General features: G+C 56.2%; 1 protein-coding gene across 2 annotated transcripts in view; it reads right to left on the bottom strand.

The window, feature by feature from the left end:
• Positions 1 to 22379, bottom strand: part of ARHGAP26 (Rho GTPase activating protein 26) — a 119481-nt gene that overhangs the window by 28305 nt on the left and 68797 nt on the right. For both annotated transcript variants that reach the window (XM_032197243.1, XM_032197244.1), the window contains exons 18-19: positions 10293 to 10452; positions 2602 to 2740 (exon numbers count right to left, since the gene is read on the bottom strand). In XM_032197243.1, the coding sequence (XP_032053134.1) occupies positions 2602 to 2740; positions 10293 to 10452 (299 nt within the window). The remainder of the gene's footprint in view (positions 1 to 2601; positions 2741 to 10292; positions 10453 to 22379) is intronic.

Here is a 22379-nt window from a genome sequence, read left to right as displayed (position 1 = left end):
ACACCGGCCCCGGCAGCGCAGAGCTGCGCCTGCAGCGCCTTCGGCCGCGACGTCCGCTTGTTTCCAAACATTTTCTGCCCAAGGCTGAAGTCCGAAAATAAGCTCTGTAAGCCTAACAAATCAGTGTCAATTGCCTGTGTAATCTCAGACGCAGCTACCAGCCAACATTGAATTAAAGTCGCTATCAGCCAAGGAACTGGAAGTGTTTCATCTGCAGAGGACGGGAGATGAATGGCAGAATCGGAAACCATGCCTTTATTTTATTTCCTCCTTTTTAAGAGGCTGAGATTGTGTTTTGCTTCATGATTTTAACAGCTTAAGTGAAGGACTTTTTGCTGTGGTACTTAATTTGTCCTTAGAGCTCCGGGAGCAGGGCAGCCAAGCTGCCACAGCACCGCCAGGGCAGAGGAGCCGCTCCGAAAACTGCCCATGCAGAGGTCCCAAATGCCAGGTGCCAGAGCAGCGACCCGTGGCTGGGAACCCAGCCCTGGGGCACCTCGATAACCCTCACAGGGACCACGGAAGGGATGACAAAAGCACCCTGCATAACAAAACATGAGCAAAGGGCCAAAACACCGCTTAGAAGGAAAACCTGATAAGGACCAAAGCGGTGCATTGTTGTGTTAGCCCCACTTGTTGCACAATATCCACTCGGTTCCTGGGTCACACTTGACCCAGGTCAGTTGTGGGCAAAAAATGTGAGCATTTAACAGCAAAATTATCATTGTAATTATCTTATCTACTCTCTTGCGTGATCCTGTGTGCTGAACATGATAACAAAGCGTTACGCACAGCTTTGTATGATGAATCTCAGTGAAAGTTTCAGAAAGACATTGTACTCCAAAGAACAGATATCAAATAATGGAAAATTCACTGCCCCGCTTATCTCCTTCTTAGGGCTAAATTGCCCTCGGTATTAAAAAATGTGCGCTCTGCTTTGGTTCTGGACATGCCTAGCTCCAACTTGGAGCTCTCAGATCTCGCCGTGCCCCTGTTTCAGGGAGCAGAGTCCTGCGGCCGGTGCCCCTGCTGTGTTCAGGGCTGCTGAGCCCCCTCCACCTCTCCTGACACGGATTTTGGGGCAGGAGCACCCAGCTGCGCGCCCCTCCTGCGCGGAGCAGCTCTCCGCGGGGCGGGCAGAGCAGGCGGCTCAGGCACAGACCCCGGCCAGCAGCGAGTGAACCTCCGAGCACCAGCAGCACAGCTGCAAACACAGCTGGCGCTGGGAAGGCTCAGCGCCTGCCAAATAACCCCAGGCACCTTGCTGCATTTAAGGACGGTTCGGACAAATCCCGCCAGCCTGCATGGCTGGAAAGCTGCCCCCGCTCATCCCGTGATGCACGAGCGAGCCGCGCTCCCACAGCCCTCTCACCACCTTCCAGACCGTGAGCAGCTGTGGCCGGGAGCAGGAAGAACCGTGCTGCTTGGGAGCCCCAAAAGCAGGGCTCTTTCTGTGTCCCAGCTCTGGACAGGGGCAGCCTCTGCTGCTTCTCCTCGGCTGCCCTGGCTCCAGCCCCTGCCCCAGCCCTCGTGCTTCAGCCCACAAACACAGGAGACTGCAGACTGTCAGGAGGAAAGCTGAGAAAATATTGCTTCTCTTGAGGGTAAATAGCTACAGAAATAAACGAACTCGGTTCCTCTTCCAGGCAAGCTGAGGACAGCACACGAAGGACCTGGCAGCCAGGTGACTCCAGCATCTACCACACATCTGCTGAGTTATCAGCAAATAAACTAATTAGGCTGAAATTTCCCCAAAGCAGATGCTGATATGCAGGGCTGCACTGACAGCTGGGGTACACGCCATTTCCAGCGTACATGTCGGTACCACCGCCGCCTCCTAAATCCACGTGTTATTACGACATCCTCCAAAATGGGAGTGCTTGGACCTTAACGGGAGCTCAGTCAGAGGCAGGGAAGCGCCAGTGTTTGGAGAGTCAGGAAAGCAAACAGCAGCCTCTCTGCTACAGCGAGGGGGCGAGGGGCTCACGCCAGCCTCACGCTGCCCCCTCACCACCCACTGCCAGCCCGGCTCCTGCCCCTGCTGCAGCATTGGGGATGGCCGGGGACAGGGATGGCCGGGGACAGAACAAGGTGAGGCAGCAGCGTGGGAGGTGGGAGGGCACGCTGACTGCTTCACCTAAGTGTCTGGAGCCAATTAGTGACAGAACTGGAAAGACGATCTCCAGCATTTTTCAACTGCAGGGGTACCTAATCCGCGGAAAAATGCAGAACCTCCTGGCTGAGCTTGTTGTGTCTGTGAAAGGCAAAGTGCCCGTGGGCGTCCGGAGAGGATCGTCTGCGGGCTCTGCCCCACACACTGCAGGGCCTCGGCAGCTGGGGACAGCGGGGACGGGGGCCGTGAGGCGGGGAAGGCTCCGGGGGCCGGGGCAGCAACACTACACCGCGCCAACGCAGCCCCCCAGCCCTGCTTACAGCCTGGGATGCCAGGCAGTCTTTGCACTCCCTCTCAGCACGACAGCGCAGGAAACCGAGGCACTATCCTCTTACAGGATGCACCTCTCCTCGGTACCACGGCAGCTGCGTGTCGTGGTGCAGGAATGGCCAGCTGGCCGTGAGCAGCAGGGCAGGGGCAGCACTTACGCTTCTCGTTGGGCTGCGCCGTGTGGAAGAGAGTCAGGGGCCGCTCGCTGCACGAGGGGGGCTTCGAGTCCGTGCTCTTCTTGCGAGATAGCAGCAGCTGCGAGTTCGACGGCGGGGTCTCCGGCACAGTGTTAAAGATCTGTTAAAGATAATAAACAAGTTTCCTTGGCATCGCCCGCTCGGCCAGAACAGCGCCCCGCTGCCACACCAAGGAGCAGCATCGGCAGAAGACCCACAGAACGAGTGACATTTGGGTACAATTTCCTAAGTTCTACGTTTCTAACGTTTGCACTCTTGCATTGTTGCGGCATTTGACAGACCCTACAGTAGGCTTTTTGGTTTTCAAGGCTCTGCGGTGCCCTTGCAGGTGTTGGTGGGAGAGCGCCCGGGGGAAGAGCAAGCAGTGTGCGCCTGTCCTTGCCACAGGCTCGGCGCCCGGTGATGCAAACCAGCTTGGGAAAGTCTTCCCAGCTTCCAGCCACAGCTGTCAGAAAACTGAGTAATCACATTTTTCTCAAGGGGATGGAATTTTTAAACTGCATGAACCTAATGAGCACCAGTTCTGTTTGTCGTTGATATCTGGTTATTTATTGTTTTTCTGTAACCCCAGGCTCCAACATCAGCGTTCAGCACCAGTTCTTCCAAGGTCTCCGTTTGCAAGAATCTCTGAGACTTCCATGCCGTGTCCGGCTGTGCCCAGCACCCCTGAGAGGTGCCCGGGGCTGAGTGGCCCTGCTGGGGTTTGCCAACAGGAGAACTGCTCCTGAGAGCCACCCGCTGCCCCGTGCCCTGGTGGGTGCTGCCCCAGCAGGCAGCAGAGCTGCAGGATGCCGCTCACCAGCCAGAGCGAGCCGCTGCCAGGAGCTAATTGCTCTTTTTCATGTAACAGCAACATAATCCTCAGGCACACATGAGTAAACCCTCCGTGCTGACTCTCACAAATAAATGCTAAATTGCCAAGATGCTTTAGCCAAATATTGTAATGTCACATCTCTCCCAAACGGCATGGAGAGGCAGGCACAGCCCCTGGTATAAAAACTGACAGACTGTTCTCAGCAAATCCAGCACCCCGTGGTGGAGGGCACCTCAAGCAGCGCTCCAGGCAGCCCTCCTGCTTGCGGGTGCTCGCTGCTCGAGCTCCGTGGGGGTTTGGAGCCCCGGCGCTGCGTGAGGCCGAGGAAGCAGAGAGGGGTCACCACGCACAGCTCCCCGCACACCCCGAGACCGGCACCGCTACCACGAGCACTGGAGGCTGTGCATAGCTGGACACGCCGCAGACAGATGGAGGGATTATGTAGCTGCGGCCGACCTTCCTCCCGGGGAAGGAGAGCCCCGCTGAGCTCATTCGCACATTCCTCCCGAGCCCATGGATCACCCCCAGCACCACCAGCCCGAGCCACGCTTTCTGCAGGCAGCCCCGCTCGCTTCCACCGTGCCTGCTGTGCCGAGCCTGCCCGCAGCCAGCCCTGCCCCGTGGGACCTGGGGACTGGTGGCAGCCCCACCGCCCACCCCCAGTGCCATTTGCTCACCTGGCTGTGCCCCCTGGCAGCTGCTGGGCTCCAGGGGCCTGGCCCCGCTGCCCGGCCCCGAGGCTGGAGCTGTTCCTTCTGCACCGTGCAGGGCACGGGACCCTCTGCAGCAGGCACCTCACTCACCTGCACTCTGCTCTCCAGGCCCAGAATGGCCACTTTCTGCTATTAAATGCTTTGCAAATTGCTTGGGAAAATGATGAAGTGTATAGTCAAAATATATGAAAATGAAATGTATAATCAAAGCAAATAAATGTGTTCATTTGTGAATGGCATCTCACGTGATGGCTTCCCACAGCACACTTGAAGTTAAACTTCCAGGTTTTTGTGTCCTCTTTTTGGTCTTCAGTCAGAGAAGGTATATCTGCATTAAAATTACAGACTGAGTGCCTGAAAACAGCCCCAACTTATAAGGAGCTTGTGTTGCTCAATGCAGCTGCATGAAACGGTTCAACTAAAACGCTTCAGCATGTGATATCTTACCCCCTCCGACCCACCACAACCAACTCTATTTACTCTAGTTACGGTGTCTGACCGGCCCAAATATTCACCCTCCAGACTGCCCACACCTCCCCTCGTGCCCGTGGAGACACGGAGATGCTGCTCCTGCAGGAGTGTCCTGCGTGCCACTGCCACCACCGCCTCCCCTCCGCCGCCCTTCCCCGCACGGGCTTTGATGTGCTCGCCTCCACTCCAAGCGCTCGCTTTACAGCCTCCACTTCACTCACTGACGCAACTGCAATTGTAAAGGCTCGGTAAATATGCTGCTTCCTGCTAGGTTATAAACTTCTTTTATTAAGCCACAAGGTCTTTTATGCCTCTCGTGCAGCACAGATTAAAGCCCTGAGGGCTGCACCAGCCTGCTGTCCTGGGCTGGCACGGCTGGGCACTGCAGGACGTGGCTGGGCACGGATGGACATGGCTGGGCACTGCAGGACACAGTAGGACACGGTAGGACACGGTAGGACACAGTAGGACACGGTAGGACACAGTAGGACACAGCAGAACCACCACAGCACCTCTCTGCTGCCCGGGGAGGGCAGGGCTTGGAGCGATGCCGCTCGGTGGCAGTGGCACGGCGCTGCCTCCCGGTGAAGCAGGAGTGCCCCAGTTTCTCCGGGATGCTTTCCAGCCCCAGACCTCCCACTGCTCCATGCCCACCCTCCCGCCTCACCTCAGAGAGGGCAGGGAGAGCAGCCCCACCACAGCCCCCCAGCACCACCGGGAGAGGAGGCGCAGCAGAGGCAGGGCTGTGCCAAGCGGCCCCTCGGCCACCTCGGGGCGGCACGCAGCACCCCGGCTGCATTTAACTGCTCGCGACAGGGGAAAGCCAGTCAATAGCTCCATTTTAAAAAGCACCAGCGCTCATTCTGAAGGTCCACAGAGGGAGGAGTCTGAGGGCTCAGGGAGCCGTAAGATAAATAGTTCGTTCCCGAAGTGACTTGGCCGGCGCTACGCGCCCGGAAACTGCGCCGGCCTCCTCGGCAGCGAAGGAAACCCCCCCAGCCAGCCTCAAAAACTCCCGCTCCACTTCCCCCAGCCGAGGCATCGCTCGCATAAAAACCCCACTCTTCTTCACCAGAAAGTTTGTCAGGTTTGTTTCAGTCTCTAATTTAACGAGACTCAGCGAGACGTGTTCCTCGCTGTGCATGCCCGTGTTATAACTCTCCCGTCCCAGAGTCCAATTAACGGAGAGAGCGAGACAGCTTAACGGTCAGACGGGGAGAGGAGCAGCCAGGATTCATAAATTACATTTACAGCCCTTGTGCTCGCTCTGTCTGATGCAAGCGGGAACTTCGCTGCTCCACAGCCACAGAAGGGCCAGGCACCGGCAGCACCCCGAGCACCGGGAGCGGGAGGCTTTGGGAGCAGCCCCCACCCCTGAACGAAACCATCCGAGTGCTGCTAAACCCTGTGCTCCGCGGCTGCTCCAGAGGATGAGGAATCTGCCCGCTGACCTCATTATCTGGAGCTGGTTATAAACGACGGCCTCCCAGTGCTGACGACTGCTCCCGAGGAAGCGGTCCCCAGGCACGCGCGGGGTCAGTGCGCTGCGGAGAGCTTTGGTGCTGGGCACCCCTTACCCTGATCTCTGTGAGATGGAGAAGCGCCATGCCCCCTTATCACGAAGAAGCCAAAAAAGGGGCAGGTTGGGTTTCCTTCCCAGGTCAGAGGAGCACGATACCAGAGCACGCAGACGCAGCCCCTGCTCCGCCGGTGGCACCGACTCACCCCAGGAGCTGGCAGAGCCGGGAGCTGCCGCGGCAGCTCCAAATGGACGTGGGACAAACTTCATTCGAGGGCAACTAAACTGCTGCCAACAGCACTGCTAAAAACTGTCGCTAATTAGAGAAAGAATAAAATAAAGATGAGGTGCTGAGGGCTTTGACTTCGGCATTAATTCTTACCACTGAGTAAGGCTGGCGTTTGGGTCCGTGCAAGTCCCTGCAAGGGCTGGTCTCTCATTTGTCATCACTACCGTGTGCAGAAACAATTCAGCTGGTGAATCTTTTGTCTGAGGGAACGTCGTCAAGACAGTGTATTGATGTCTTAATTTTGTAACACTTCAGAACAATGGCCTTTTCCGGAGAGCTATACAAATAAAAGCTTTGGAAAATAAAGTGGATGGACAGCCACAATTTTCAGAAAATTAAATGCCACCAGATGTAATAATATTTCAGTATTGCTTTCTGCTAACATTTAATTTTTAAGTCAATTTATTGTCGATTTTTTAGAGATATAGTGTTAAATAGCACTCTCTTGAGTAACTAATAACACACAGCATCCTGATTTTTTTAGAGGATACCCTCTTGGTTTGCTTGTCATGGCGACATCCGGAGCCATAGGAGAAAAGTCATTTTATCCATTTAAAAATATACAAGGGGTGTGTGTTTTATATCACATCATGCCAGCGTACTGCATCCACGAGCACACACAGCAAAGGCTGACAATCGCTAACGGAGGCATCTCGCTAAGGAACGACTCCAGGCTTTGTCCATTCGCTGGGAGGTGCTGGGCAGGCGAGCACCGGGCACGTTTGCTCCAGTTCAGCTCTTCCAGGGTTCCTGTTTGCTCTCTTGTAGCATCTGGCATGCAAATGGTGTGGCCGCTAGGATATTTTGTCCCCCATTTCCCCTAGCCCTGACTCTACACCACCCCAATGCTACTCCACACTTCCAGAAGCTCCGGTGTCAGTACAGCCCCTGGGAAATAACCCAAAGTGCAAGAGTTCCCCCTGACAGCTGCAATTACAAAGATAAACGCGAGGCCTGCGATAACTTCATGCGCAGAGACCTTCTCAAGGAGAACACGCCCGAGAAGCCCTACGAACAGCCTGGCTTTATTGGTGCTATTGCGAGGACAACCACCCATTTGGATCCGAGACCTGGAAACCTGTAAAATCCCCAGGAACGATTCAACTCTTTGGATTGCACACAGAGCTTAATGGCCTGTGCCGGAGGCTCTGGCAACGCGGAGCAAGCCGTAATTTCCCAGCCATTCCGGGAAGCCTCACAAAGACCCCGTTCTGCTGATTACCATCCCAAACTGCGCCTCGCTCCCGACACGCACCCAGACACCAGCCAGGGGCACGCTGTGGGCAGCACCAGCTCTGGGTAACAGCACTGAGATGGCACCGTCACCGCGTGTCCTGCACTGCCTGCCTCTGCCCTTCCTGTGCCTGTGGGGTGGGTGCTGTGCCCCACGGGTAGCCCCAGGGGGTTCCTGCAATGCACGGCAGTGAGCAGAGCAGGGTGACTGCCCCCCCGACACCTTCCCCACGGCTCCAGCGATGGGCTAAGCCTGCTGGAGGGACCGTAAACAAGCTGCCAGCAGTTACTCAGACCAAGCAATGTCATCACCAAGCTTGTTGTTTTTTTTTTTCTTCTCTTTTTTTTTGGTTACACAATGACGACAGTAATTTTAACAGGAGAGGCATCCCACTTACCTGAGGGAAATATAATGTAATACCAGACAGTTGCTGATTGCCAGGAACCATTCAAATCAATTACATTTTCCCTGCGAATGCACTTAATCATAAACAGTGTCTGTGAGTCACCAGCGTAAAACAATATAAAGCACCAGCAGCACCGGCACAGAGGACTTGCATATTGCTAATCACCTACAGCAGCTCCCGGGGGGAAACTTCACTGAGTTCCAATCAATTCAAATTAAGGAATACACTGAAACGAAGCAGTCCTAAAGAGGGAGCCGAACCAGCACCGATGCTGAATTTAAAACAGATTTTCCTCCCAGTAGTTGCCTCTTGCTGTCTCCCTTCTTCTTGGGATCATTTCCCAAGAGCCCCTCGAGAAATGAGGGCAGGGGTCCACAGACATCGTGTGTGCAGCATCCTGGTGCCAAGGGGCACCCGTGCTGCTGTGGGCAGTGAGGGCACCATCCTGCACCACCAGCACCCGCTGCACGGGAGCAGACGGGGTGCATGCACTGCACTGGCCCCCCCACAGCTCAGCAGTGACAGCAGCACGTAACCCAGCCGCAGCTTCCCCCTCCCGCTGGGGCCATAAATTACTCCCCAGGCAGGGTGATCATGGCAGCGCTCGGCAGCCCTGCGCCACCAGGTGTAATTCTGCTGGGGAGCGGAGATGAGCACTGCAGCCCGCACAGACACGAGCACTGCAGAAATCTGTCATCGATTCCTGCAGGTGCCGACTGATGGCAGGAGGCTCGGTTCAGGAGGCTCGGTTCAGGCAGAAGAAGGATCTCTGTGTGACGACCTGCTCCTCTAGGGACCCCCAGAGCTCAGCGGGGCCACAAGCAGGACGCTGGGGATGCAGCCAACGAGCCCGTCACCACCAAGCAGCAGGCACAGCGGCGAGGTTCCCCTGGGCCACTGCAGGGCCACCACGGAAGGACAGAGAAACAGCCACCGAGGGCCAACACGAGGCTTTGTGCCGGGTTTGTGCCTTGCCCACAACCCCAGGTTTGTTGCTGCTGCTCGCACGCCCCTCTGTGTGGCAGCTCCTAATTAAGCAATCACCACCATTGCCCCCCACGCAGAGGAGAAGAAAATAGCTCCTCCGTGCTAAATAAATACCATGGAGCTTATCTGCCCGGGGAGGCAGCTTCTCTGAGGACACACAGAGCACAGTGTCCCCATCCATCCCCGCTGGTCATGCATTTGCTGCCCCTCGGCAGACCACGCACCCCACCGACACCCACACCGCACGTGTCAGGGACTCAGCCTTGCACCTTCGGTGTGAAATTGGGGGCCAAACTTCTCCAGAGCGAGCCCAGAGCCCTGGGTACCTCGCAGCACCCAGAACCAGCTCCTGCATCCTGCAGCTCCCCAGCCCACGCCGCTCTCCCCCCACGGGCACCCAGCGGCACCGCGCGGGGAGGTGTGGCACGGCGTCCCTTTGGCCGGGGCACCCGCAGAGCGCGGTGTTTGTGGTGATGCACCTCACTGCCTCCAGGCAGCCCGGCGTGCCTCTCCCCACCAGCCCACGTACACGCAGGCACGCTGCACGCAACCTGCCAGCAGTGCTCGGGTTCACAGCGTCGGCAATCAGAAGCCCCAGGCCGGAGCTGCAGCGCTGCCGGGCAGCGGTGCCCCCACTGCCCTCGGCAAGTCGCACTCCATTTTTCAGCCAGAAGGCACAGCTCAGTACCTGCTCCAACCCAAACCAGACCACAGATTATAAGAAAAGAGCTGTTTGAGTTTAGAAGAAAATGGATTCTTTTAGAGCTGCCATTTGCTGAATCACACAGCCTTCCACGGGCAGTCAGCAGGCTTCTGCACCACGCTGAGGGTGGCCAGCTCCATGGGGGGGACAGGGAGCTCCCCGAGGGACAGCCAGCGCCCCAGGGGGACATCCAGCTCCCCGGGGAGGCACGGGAGCCCCCAGCTGCAGCACAGCCCGCTGTGGCACTCGGCTCCACTGGCAGAGCCCAGCAACAGGTGGGAGCATCCCTGCAACCACAGCCACAACCGCATCGCAACGCAGGGAGCGACCCTGCGGATAAAGCCAGGACTTGAACAAACACAGATTTAGTCAGAAAAGCAGGAACCAAGCCTAGCCCTTCATGGCTGCCGGCCACGGAGAGCAAGGAGGGCCCCGGGAAAGTGGGCTGCAGCTTGCGGAGAGACGGATTTGTTTTAAGAAATGAACTGCGCTGAAGGAAGCACGTAAAGCCGTTACCTTCTCATGGTTTTCTATGAGAATTTCAATCACAATGTTCTGAAACTTGATGTCCATAATGGCAGCGACTGTTTCCTCTTGGGGTCGAAGCAGAGTTGGCCCAAACACCACACCCAGATTAGCAACAGTCATCAGGTTCTGCTTGTGGTTATTTGCAACTCTGCAAAACAAAAGCAATGCAAGAAGTGGGTGATAGGAAGAATCAGAATGGAAACCCCCTCCCCGCCTCATGGCTGGCACCAACCTTACAGTTCTGTTTGCGTTTCTGACGCTCCTGGTGAGCTCCTTGAAGGCTCAGCCATGTGGAAAAGTACAACGTTAACCATTGTGTTACTGGAGGCCCCGCAGCCTCAGGAATTGACTAATCCCATAAAAACCCCAACGCTGCCCTGGCCACCGAGTCTCATGTTGCAAACCACTCCCAGGAAAACATCTTGAATCATTAATGCTTGAAACCCTTCTAAAAACAAATTGTTGGACCTCTGACACACGCTGCTCTCCAGCTGAACGAGTGACCTAATATGTTCCAAAATCCAATTCCTTCTCACCCATTTCAGCGTTCGCCTTCCCCAGAGGTCAGCCCAAGCGGAGCGGAGACCTCGCGTCACCAGCGGGCGCGCGCCCGTCCCCGCCCCGGCCAGGAATCCACCAGCCAGGGATCCACGGACACCAGAGCCTTCCCCCCCGTCATCCCTATTTTTATGTCAGCGAGGATCGAGGCCCGTGGGAGCGGAGCAGCTCAGCAAAATGAAGCCGCTCACGCAGGACCCGGCACCCCGCTGCTGGGCGCTTTGGGGGGTCCCCGGGAGCAGCTCTTGGCGCTGTGAAGCATCAAAAGCACGGCTCAGCCCCTGAGAGCACTGGCTGCCTGCGAGGTGCTGCGGGGAGCAAACCCCACCACGAGCAGCGGGGAGCCCAGGTGCACGGCTGCCCTTTGGCAGGACCCCGACCTCCTCGCCTGGCACCGCAGGCCCTGGCTGAGCCGCGCGCCCGCGCCTCGCCGCGCCACGTCACGCACCGACACGTGCGAGTGACACAAGGAGGCCTTGCGGTGGGAGCCCTGCAGCCCTATCTTCGCAAGCCTTTTTTGTGGTTTTCTCCTGACCTCTTCAACCAGGAAACTCGGTGACTTCAGGCTGTGCTGACACACAGCTTCAGCTGACACGTTTCTGTGAGCGCCTTTCCCCCGTCGTCTTTCCGTCCCGTTTTCCCTGGAAACACGCGCTAGGCGAGCACATCGTGAGCGTGAGGTTCTCAGATCTTGCTGGATCATCCCAGGATGTTACTGCCATGAGCCTTTATTACTGATCGCAGAGCCAAGACGATAGTGCTCGTTTGTGTGCGGGTGTAGCTTATTTCAGCACAGCGTAAACTAGGGCTGACTTAAAATCGGCTTTCCTCCTTTTCCATCCAAGTCTCACTTGAGTCAGTGAAGAACTCTTCATTCCTCACCCCCAAACAAGGCTCCTCGGGCCATAGAAGAGCATCTTGTCACCTAGGGGTGCTCAGGGTCACCAGAGCTGCCCCAGCTCCAGCCCTGTTCGTGCCAGTGCGTGCTACATCCCTGGAGACCCCGCAGAGGCATCACCTCCACCAGCACACCAAGCACCTCCTGGGCTGGGCTTACAACCTTCCAAGGTGCAGAAGCCCCAGTGAAGGTCCCCGGGGTGTGTTGTAGGACCTCCCTCTTACCCGTAACCTCCCCCAGTGTCAGGAAGCCCTGAATATTTTATCACCAGTGTCTGAGAAATCGCCTCTGTCAGTAAACGGCGGCGCTGCGGGGATGGGCTGCCCCGGCGGGAGGCTCCGGTTACCCACGCGCTGCTCTTCCCATCGCCGCTCGGTGAGCGAGGGCACGCCACAGCACGCACACAGCGCTCACAACACCTCCCCTCGGCGGCAGACCCAGCAGAGTGGAAGCAAATCTGCCTTAGGAAGTCACAGCCTTGGGGAGCGGAGAGAAAGGCAGAAGTCTAACAGGAAAAAAACTGCTTGCTTACAGGAAAAAAACACCTACTTGCAGAGGGATGTAATTTTCTTTCCCTAGTGTCATCTCCCCAGGAGAAGCGCCTACCTTGGCAGTGCCCTGCTCGGGCCCTCGTGTCCCCACAGCCACGTCCCCAGGGACCCTCACTCCCTGCCCCACACTGGGGGCACCCCAGCCCCATGGGGCACCCCGCAGGAGCCACCCCTCCGCTCGCTCCAACACCCGCATCCCCCGCGCCGTGTCACGCAGCTCCAGCTCCACGCCTGAACACAACACCAGCAGCGGGCTACAGGTCGCAGTGCCGTGGAGATAAATCGAAGCAATGTTTCCAAGCCTGCTCCCCACCTCCGTAACGAGACATTTACCAGCGCCGATGAAATATTTACACTGCAGCAGTACCACACATCCACATGCTCCCGTTTGGATTTTGAAAAAATGCAGCTGAAACCGAAATAGTTTTGAAAGTCCTAATAAAATAATAATTCGAATGATCTTCTGTGGTTGCTAAAACAATGTTCATTTATAAAAAAAAAAAACACAACTGAATTGATCCAAGTCTTACAAAATTAGGTTCCTTCATTTCTCATTACCGTTATCACGTAATACATCACTCTAATAAATTGCTTTGTCATTGACTTATTACCAGGAGGCAGCTGTACACGGTCCTGTTAATTATTACAGACTAAAGCATTAATGGCTTCCCAGCGAGGGCAGGGTCCCGCTGCCCCCGCAGCAGACCTGGATTTGCCCCAGCCCCCAGGAAGCCCCCCCGGTACCAGTGCCAGCCCTCGGCCCCGTGCCCCCGCCGGCACCACGCTCTCCTCTTTGCCACGGAGCTTTGACTCCGCAAAGGGTGAACGACATTTTGCAGCTGCACGGGGCTCGGTCCCTTCTGGAATAAATCAGGGTGGCACATGAATTTCTGCACTGTAACACGGGTACTTTTCCACTAGTAACCTTTATAGTGCTTGGTTACTAAAGCTATGCTACAAAACATGATTCACCTTTCACATCCTTCAAATTCCACATCCATTATCCACATGATGATTTACTATAAATTATACCTCTCCATCATCCTTTGTACTAGCAAATAATGCCCCAGTTTCTAAAGACGGGGTGTTCTCATCCCAAAGTGTCCCTAATGCTGGTGCTTTTCACAGATGCTTTTCTGCAGGCATCGTTAGTTCCATTCCGGAGCTGCCCTTCAGAAGGTTTCCAAGTATTTCCTGTATTTTCCTTTTAACCTGCTGCTTCTTCCTGGCCCTCAGTGCACTCTGAAATCAATTGCACTAACAGCAATTTAGATGGGTCCGTTTGCAGTTCTCTCGCCCTCCACGCTTTGCAGAAGTCCCCTCCAGCACAGATGGGAGGTGGGAACCCAGAACAACCTCTCGAGCAGCGCTCGGCGCTTGCAGCGCGCCGCGATATCGACTGGCTGCTGGGCATTGGGTTTGGGGCTGCTTCCCCTCCTCTCAGCACACGATGCCACTGCAAGCACCCAGCACACGCAGCTGGACCGGGAGCTGTGGGCTCACACCGCTGCTGCAGCCCCCAGCAGCGCGGGTCTCCTGTGCCCGCGGAAGGCCGGTCACTTCGCATTCACTCGCAGAAAAACAGCGGAGAGGGGAGCAGAGTAAATCCATGTTGTGTGCTAAATTAGATTATGCCTGGGTTGCTTGGATACTGTATAATCACCAGCATGACCAAACATAATTTAATACAGAGTAATTGGTAGTCAGGCTTCAGTGCAGAGAAAGCTTACAGGAACAGTAAATATTTCTGTGCTGCACCGGCTGGAAGCCAGCAGCAGGTAGCGGGGGACGAGCGCAGCGCGGCACAGCGAGCGGTGGGGGACGCCGTCCTCGCCCTCTTTGCTTTCACAGACGTCAACGATTTCAGTTCCTCCAGCCTGGCCAACACCTCCCATTTGCTCTCAGGGAAATCCAGTTAAAGGATTCATTTACCCCCAGCAACCCGCAAGGAGCCCGTACTGCAGGGGCAGCCCCACGCACCGCAGCCAATGCCATGCACAGAGTGAGGCAACAAACAACGCTCCCACTTCACCTCCTGAGCCATCAGCTGGCATCAGCGGTGCTGCCTAACGCTGGTGGACACATTTTGGCCAGGACACAAAATTACCTCCATCAGTGTGCAGCCCTGAGGGCACCAGCAGGCAGCCCGGCCCCAGCAGCACCGTCCTGGAGGGACGCCGTGCCCCCGGACCTGGCACCGCTCGGCACAGAGCTGCTCCTCTCCGTGGCTGGAATTATTTTGGGCACGCATTTTATATAAAATGTATACACTCCTCAGCCAAAGAGTGTTATTATTAGTTCGAATATCTTCCCCGATTCAGAGAAAAATCTCTGAGAAAACAAACATCTGAAAGGGAACAAAGGCTAAGTCCTAAGTGTTTCTATTTCCATACCTGGGACAAACCTTTGAAAACAAAGTGCTTGTTACGGCTGGCCTAGCAAGACCTTATAGGATGGAAAATAAAGCAGCTAGTTCGTATTGCTGCAGGACTAAATATATTTTGTCTCTGCCACCACCAGTAAAGCTAACACGAAAACCCAATCATGCAGAGGATTAGCCATCCGAAAATTATTTCGGCCGCTATAGGCAGTTTGTTACAAATTAAATGGGCGCGTTTGACGCTGGAGATGAATTAAAGACAAAAAGCCCAGAGGATATAGATAGCACACCGGGTGACAGCAGCACCTCTGGATTTAGCAGCAATTTGGGGGTGAGTAACTCAGTAACTGCACGAGCTGCACTAAACCGCGCAGGCGAGGCGCAGCCATGGCAGAAGCTGTTCCCACCAGGGCTGCCTCGCAAGGAAAACCCTGTCTGGGTAGGTGTGAGGCTGAGGGGCTCAGGAGAGGTGAGGAGGCAGCAGGGGGTTTGCAGGCAGCTCCATTTCCATGCAGCCTCGCAGGCAGCATCCCACCCACCACGGCCACCCCGTTTCCATCAGCCTGGTCGGGGTCGCGCACGCTCCTGGACAGACGGCAGCGCTGCTACAGCCCGCAGTCAGCGGCATTTATCAGATAAGATCTAATGAGTTCTGGGAAACGTTCCTGGGTGCATTCGAGTCCTCCCTGCGCATTACCGAGCTTAATTGGGCTGCAGCTGATGAGCGTGTAGGTGTAGGGCCGAGGGGCCGGGCCGGCTGCCACGCCAGCACCCGGATCCGGGGAGCAGCAGCGCAGGAACCAGCGGGTGCTGTGCTACGGCACAACGGCTGAGAGCTGCTGTGTGCAGCCACCTCCCGGTGCCAGGGCAAGGGATATCGACGGCACCACCGCTCTGTGCTGAGGGCATCCAAAACCAGGGAAGCCCTAATGGGGAGTTTTGTCAAAAGCAAACTTGGGAAGGAAACAGCTTGAGTTTGGATACTGCAATAACTGCAATAACCCTGGAAGGGTTTTCAAGTTACTGAAAGGAGGTGTTTTAAAAATCAATGCTCCCCTCCTGCAGTATCAGAAATAGAGGAGACGAGAAACAGAAGCTCTTCAGCAAGTACCACTGCAAACACCAACACCACCCATAGCTCACCGTAAGAGAACTGGAAGAGCCAAGCACCGCGGAGGCACAAGCAGAGAACCACTGAGCGCCACCGGCTAAGCTTCAGCTTCCAGCCAGAGCACGTACACACAGAAGGGATGTGTTCACAGGCTGCATAACTGCGATTTATCCTGTCATGTTCATTAAGGCCTGGATGTGCCTGGGCTCTTCTGGGCTGCTCTTGGATGAGGGAAGCCCTACGAGGGCTGGTGGCGTTTTGGGGTGCTGGACGGGCGTGCTGGGTGCCCGCTCTGCTGCCACGCGGTGCCTGCACGTCCCCAGCAGGCAGCAGCAGGGCCTGGGGCAGGGGCACGGCCCCGCTGTGCAGCCCCAGCTCCCTGCAGGCTGACGAGCCGCACGGCATCACAGCTTGCACAGCAGAGTGAAGTGCGGACAGCCAAGTCCTGAGGAATGCAAATGGAGGCCAGCAGATCCAAAAGGAGGACAGATCACCAGGGAAATACAAAACCTCCCAGCAAAGACGAGGAGGAACTTTCTGAAAGCAGTTGACAAAGCACTCCAGGACAATGCTGAGAATTAAGAAGGGTTTTCAGCAAGCATCCTCACGGCTCTCAGGTTTCCCCGCTCAGCTAGGACGGGACGTGTGCCTGCACGGGCTCTGTGGGATCTGACTTGCTCCAACAAGACTCCCTTTCTCTCCCGGGTGAATCTGGCCACAGCTGGATGCCTGGGTTCACTCCCAGGGAAAACAAAAAAAAAACGCTCCTATCACACTGAACAGATGCACAGGCCAAATGTTAAATTCAGTATCGGTGAGCCCAATCAGTGTGAATACCATACATGCTGCGACTTGCAAGTAAAACTCTGGTGGTGCTGCAACGCTCCTCCGATTCAGGCTTCCCAAACCCAGCAGCCTCGACTCCTGTAGTAAAAACTTCGGGCACCACGAGGAGCTGCCACCTCGCCCATAGGCACACAGCCCCCGTGCTCCCCCCACAAACATCACGTTTGGGGAAGAGACAGCACCAGGTGAGCGCAGTTCCCATATCCCCACCCTGACCCCGAAGCCTCTCGCTTCTTCCTGTAATTTTGTGTGCACGCACAGCCCCCATTTACAACTCCAGTCAGTTCTGCTCAGTGACCTCGTTAGGATAATAGCAGCTATTTGACCCATTAGGGACAAGCACCACGGCAGGGTTTTGGCCAGCTCCACGGCCCCACAAGAACCGTGCTGTGCCTCCCGTGCCCCCAGCGCCACCACCTCCATGGGCACAGGGGCAGGTTTTTGGCTGAGAACAGGAATCGTTGAAGCACAGAACATCCTGAGTTGGAAGGGACCCACAACGAGCATGGAGTCATCACAGGCGGCGCAATAAGGCACCAAAAGAGAAAGAAAATGTTAAAAAAAAGTGCAAGTGCCTCAGTCGCAGTGAAGAGGAACAGAGCGGGGTTTTACCTTCTTTCTTCCACCTGAGGAGTAGTTTGGAGCACTTTCTCTTCACAAACACACGATTAGCACCGTTCCCCAAAACATTTAAACAGTCCACATGGAAATGGAATACAGGAATCTACAGCTTTGTAAAATAAATTAAAATCATGGTTAAAAACAGCACATAAAGTGCTGAAAAAGCCACCTGGATTTTGTGCACCTTGCCACGCACACGTATGGGCATAGCCACGCGCCCCCCACAGCCCTTCCTCTTGTCAGGGCAGCAGCTGACCATCAAACTGCGACACCCTTCCACGGAATTGCATTCGAAGGGCACAACGGCTATTCAGCTTAATAAACCAGCCTGCAAATCCCCTGCCCCAGTGCGGGGTGGCCGTGCAGGCCATGCAGTGGCGCACCTTACACCCCCCGCAGCGGGGTGAGGCAGGCCAAGGGAGCGGGGTGAGGAAACGCGCTGCCAGCAGGATCTGTGCTGCGGACACGGGTGTGCACAAACAGCCCGGGGAAAGCAGGAGCAGCTCCCTCAGCTCACTCCTGGTGAGCCGGGCACCACCCGGAGTGCCAGAGAATCTCCGGTGCAAACCAGCTGCTTTGCCCGGTGTGTGCTCCCCCATCGCCCCTGTTATTTGACACGAAATTTGTGGTTGCAATTGTGATTGATTTGCCACCTCGCAGCTCGTCACTCGGTCCTGTGTCCGTCCCCCAGAAGGGGCCACCTAGAGAAACCCACCACAACACCCCTGTGCCCCCGTGTCCGTGGGAGGCAGAGACAGCGGGGAGAGACGCCGGCTACGGACTGGAAACCTTCTGCTCGCTCTAGATTCAGCCCGTTCCCGCGCACAGTTTCGGTTTCACTGCGATAAACAATAAAAAAGAACCCAGATAATTATGTGCTAGCAACGACATGTGCCCCGCAGCACGGAGCTCCAGCCTGACCCCACCAGCGGGGTGCCCACGGGGCGGTGTGGGCGCAGGGATGTGCGGCCGAGCCTGCAGCACCCCCGCTCTCGTTTAGGGCACCCTTATCGCATCCAGAGGGGTGAGTCTGTGTGCGATGGAGATACAAGACTTGCAAAGGACCTGATAAGAGAGACGCTGCAGCCTCCGATGTGTTCCTCTGCGCTAAGAACCGGGGATCCTTCAGAAGCAACGTGGAGCAAAAGCGACTAGAACAAGGCGAGCAGCTGATCTCATCGCAATCTGGTCTTAGGAGGTGAAGAGTTCATTTGCAGAAGTAGAAAAAAGCCTTCTGCTAATTTACACATTACAGGAAGCCAAGCACAAGAAGCACAGAGAACACCTACGTTTTTGCTTTTTTTTGTTTCTTTTTTAATTCTGCAGAACCTCCTATTAAAAACAAAACCAGACCAGTACGGGGCTGACAGAGCTGGTGAGGGCGGCTCGTGCCCGGGGCGCCTGCACGGCCGGTGCTGCAACCACTTCCCAGTCTTGTCTCCAGGAGCATCCCGCCTCTCACCCTACAGTGCCACCGAGCAGGAAGGCTCGGGCGGTGGGAAAGGATCCCCCTCACCTCAAGGCAGAGCAAATAGCAGAGAGCAGGGATTCGGGGCCCCACCACTGTGCCGGCTGTGAGGCATGAGGGCAGCCCGGCGTCGCGCTCGCTCACCAGCCACAGCATGAGGAAGGTGCCCATCTCCGGCCACATTACCAATTATCCAGCGGGTTGCTGTGCAGCAACAGAAAAAAATGGACCCGTGCCATTTGCAGACAGACGCAAGACCATATAAGAGAATGCCTGCAAGTGCTGGAGAGGTTTGAACATCCACTGACCTCGTTTAAGTGCTTCCTCTTCCTTTACATGGCCTCAACATACAAAGGGTTTCTGCGGGAGGCAGGAAAAGCACAGAGGGAGACTCCCCCGTGTCTGAAAGGCCCCGTTGTGCTACACGGACTGCGTTTGTTTGGTTTTGAGAGCGATGCCTCCACTTCCATCAAGCATTGCTGCACACGCACAGCCCCACGGGTCTGACCGCGCCGTGCGGAGGAGCACCGAGCTGTGTTAGCAGGAGCGCCGCTCTCCCTCCTCCCGCTCCCCGCTGCGGTTCGGTGGCCGTTTCGGCGATGCCCAGGTTCGGTTTACTTGAGCAGAGTTGACCTTAGTGGGAGTTGAACAGCAAATGCACAAAGATTTCAGCCTTTGGCTCCGGAGCTACATTCCAGTCTAGATCTGCAGCTCGAGTTTGCCGCATTTCCACGGCACGTCTGCTGCCTTCAGTGCCCCGCGTTACGCCAGGGCTCGTACCTAGCAGGAGCACTTCTGGAGCTTCCCCCCAAAATCCATCTTGCCCAGGAAACAAAACCCCTAACAAACTGTGTTAAAGGTATCATTTCTTCAGGAACCTAATACAAAAACGAAGAAAACAAGGGAGGCTGAAACATTACGACAAAAACATGCAGATTTCATTAATGCTTAAAATGCGTGTGAGCCTGGAGGAGCCCGAGAGCCAGCAGAGCCCCCGCCGGAGGCACTGTGAGGGGAATACGGCCCTCTGCGGCCTTTGTCTTCCCATCGAGCTACAGGTGGTTCCAGTTAAAAGCTGTAATTAAATTAGCCATGCAACATGGTTGCGCTAAGATTTCAAACTAATCTGCAGAGCAATCTCTCCACCGCTGCCTGCGTCCAACACTAAAAATACCCCAGAGTTACACAAACCCACATCTGATGGAAGAGGACGACCCGGAGGATTTCCCACTGCTCCCGGGATGCACGAGTGAGGAGCAGGTCCCGCGGGCTCCCTGCACCCAGCGCTGCCCCGCTGCCCATGGCCTCGCCTTCCCAGTCCCCCTCTCCCCTGCCTTGAGCAGGGAGCCAGCTGAAGTCCTGCTGGGTTGGGTTGGGTTTGCTCCCCTCTAAGGAAAAAAAAAACAAACCCAACAACAGATGACTGGCTATACTTGCTAATAACGTCAAAGCACTACAACAAAAAGGATTTTTATCGATCTTCATGGGCTTGGCTCCAATTAGGAAGAGGACAATTTAAAAGAGTTGCTCAGAGCTGTAGTTCCAAAACCAGGAAGGAGAAATACAAACCCTGCCCCCCGCGGCACACAGGAACGGGGCTGTGTGGGCCAGGAGCACCGGCCAGGATCAGCGGGCAGCCGAGGTTGGCGCAGACCCCAGGGGTCATCTGCCCCAGCCCCCAACCCGAGCACAATGCCCCAAGCAGGCTGTGTGGGACCATGCCCAGCTGGGTTTGAGCATCTCCCCTGATGGAGACCCCACCGCGTCTCTGGAGGCTCTTGCAGCGCTTGGCCTCCCTCCGGACGGAAAGGCTTTTTTCGTACGTTCAGATGGAATTTCCCACGTTTCAGCTTGCGCCCGCTGCCTTGGCTCCCGTACCACATTCATGAGCTCCTGGCGCTCTTGCCAAGTATGTTGCTGCTTTGCTTTTTTTTTTTTTTTTTTTTTTTATCGTGATCAGTCTAAATTTTCCTATTTCCTTCCTGTGTGCTGGTTCACACCTTTCGCCATGCCCACCAGGGTACGCAGAGGCAATGCACGCCCCTCCACCAGTACGCACCCCTTGCCCAATGCAAGCAGCAGACGATGGTCCTGGTGCCACTGTGGCTGGGATGAAGCTCCAGGGCTCGCTCTCTTCGGCATCTCATCTCAGCCTCTCCCTTGAATTGCCAGCAGTGGCCACAGGCGAGGCAGCGAGCTGCTTCGGATGGGACCCAGGTTATCCCCAAAGGGCAGCGCTTGGCCCAGCCCGGGGCACAGCACGGCGCTCTGGAGCTCATCCCGGCACAAGAGCAAACACAGAAGTTAAACAGAAACAGGCTGGTGGCAAAGAAAGTGTACTGGGCCCATCCTTATTGCAGCGGTGTGACAGAACTTGTGCCTGTTTGTGACCCATGATGAAACACTCGTGCAGAAGTGCCTGATGTGAAATGGTCCCGGGGCAGGAGGCCCAGCAGCACCAGCAGGAATGGCTCCGGCTCTAGCTCGGCACCGGTGCAGCAGCACCCCTGTGCCAGCTCCCCAGGCACCAGGACCTGATGCTTCAAACCAAGGCACAAAGCAAAGGGACAGAACGGGAACAGGAACAGGAAAGAGGAAAAAGGCAAAACCAGGATGGACGGGTCTCAGGCAGGATTCTCCCACTTTCTGCAAGGGAGAACATGCACATGGGGAGCCACCTTGCAGGTGACCTTCACAGCTTCCTTCGCAAGAAGTCCTGCCTTCCGCAACCTACGCAAGTGCCCAAATCCCGTGGGCCACTCAAGTGCTCCAAGTCCTCCCGAGTTCCTAGCCGCGAGGAAGCCGAGCGCTGGTGGGGTCATGAGGGGCTTGGGGCTGGAGGAGCCCAGGCACTGCCCCGGCTGTCGGCAAAGCCCCCGTACAGTGCCGGGCCTGGGGGGCCCTGGCAGCACCACAGCGGGCTCGGGAGCGAGCACAAGGCACTGACAGCACTTCCGAAGTGAGGAAGGGGGAGCAGCGGCGAGGGAGGAACGCTGCTTAGACTTTCCATGCAAGGTCAAGGGAGCTTGCTCGCTATTTGCTTTTGGCAGCCAAATCAGGCGAAGAACATATGAGAGAAGCGTATCTTAAAGGCCTCAGAGGCTAGTGGAAATTTCCAGAATGTCCTGGACAAGAATGACTTACTGGAAGTAATACATAAATCAAGCAAATGAATAGTTACCAGACAGCAGCATAAACAGCTGCCACGGGGATGAAATCAGACCTGCTGTGCCAAGAGGCGTCAGCCTCATCGCCTGCTGCACCTTCGGGGGGAAAACGGGGAAAACAACCGGAGGAAAAGCACATTTCTGCAGGAAGCAGCTGCCCCGGTGCAGCGCCGGGCGACCCAGCGGTTCCCGAGGCCGCCGGGCACCCAAAGCGCCGCGGTGAGCACCGTGCCCGCTGCCAGCGAGCCGGCCCCAGGGGATTCGCATGGGCAGCAGCCAAGGATCGGGCTGCTCTGGCGAACCAAACCAGACACCAGGCTCTGCCTCCAGGGGAGACCCTGGAGGATTTTTTTCTCCCTCTCCTTTGCCAGCGATGTCGTGAGCCCCCTGTCCTACGCTCCTCTCCACATCCAGCCCTGTGTGTCCTGCCAGCGGGGGCATCACTCGCTGGGTCGCAGCAGCCGCCCCGCAAGGC

The sequence above is a fragment of the Aythya fuligula genome, chromosome 14, assembly GCF_009819795.1.
Source record: "Aythya fuligula isolate bAytFul2 chromosome 14, bAytFul2.pri, whole genome shotgun sequence".
NCBI lineage: Eukaryota > Metazoa > Chordata > Aves > Anseriformes > Anatidae > Aythya > Aythya fuligula.
The sequence above is the reverse complement of the archived record's forward strand: the minus strand, read 5'-3'. Positions and strand labels throughout refer to the sequence as shown.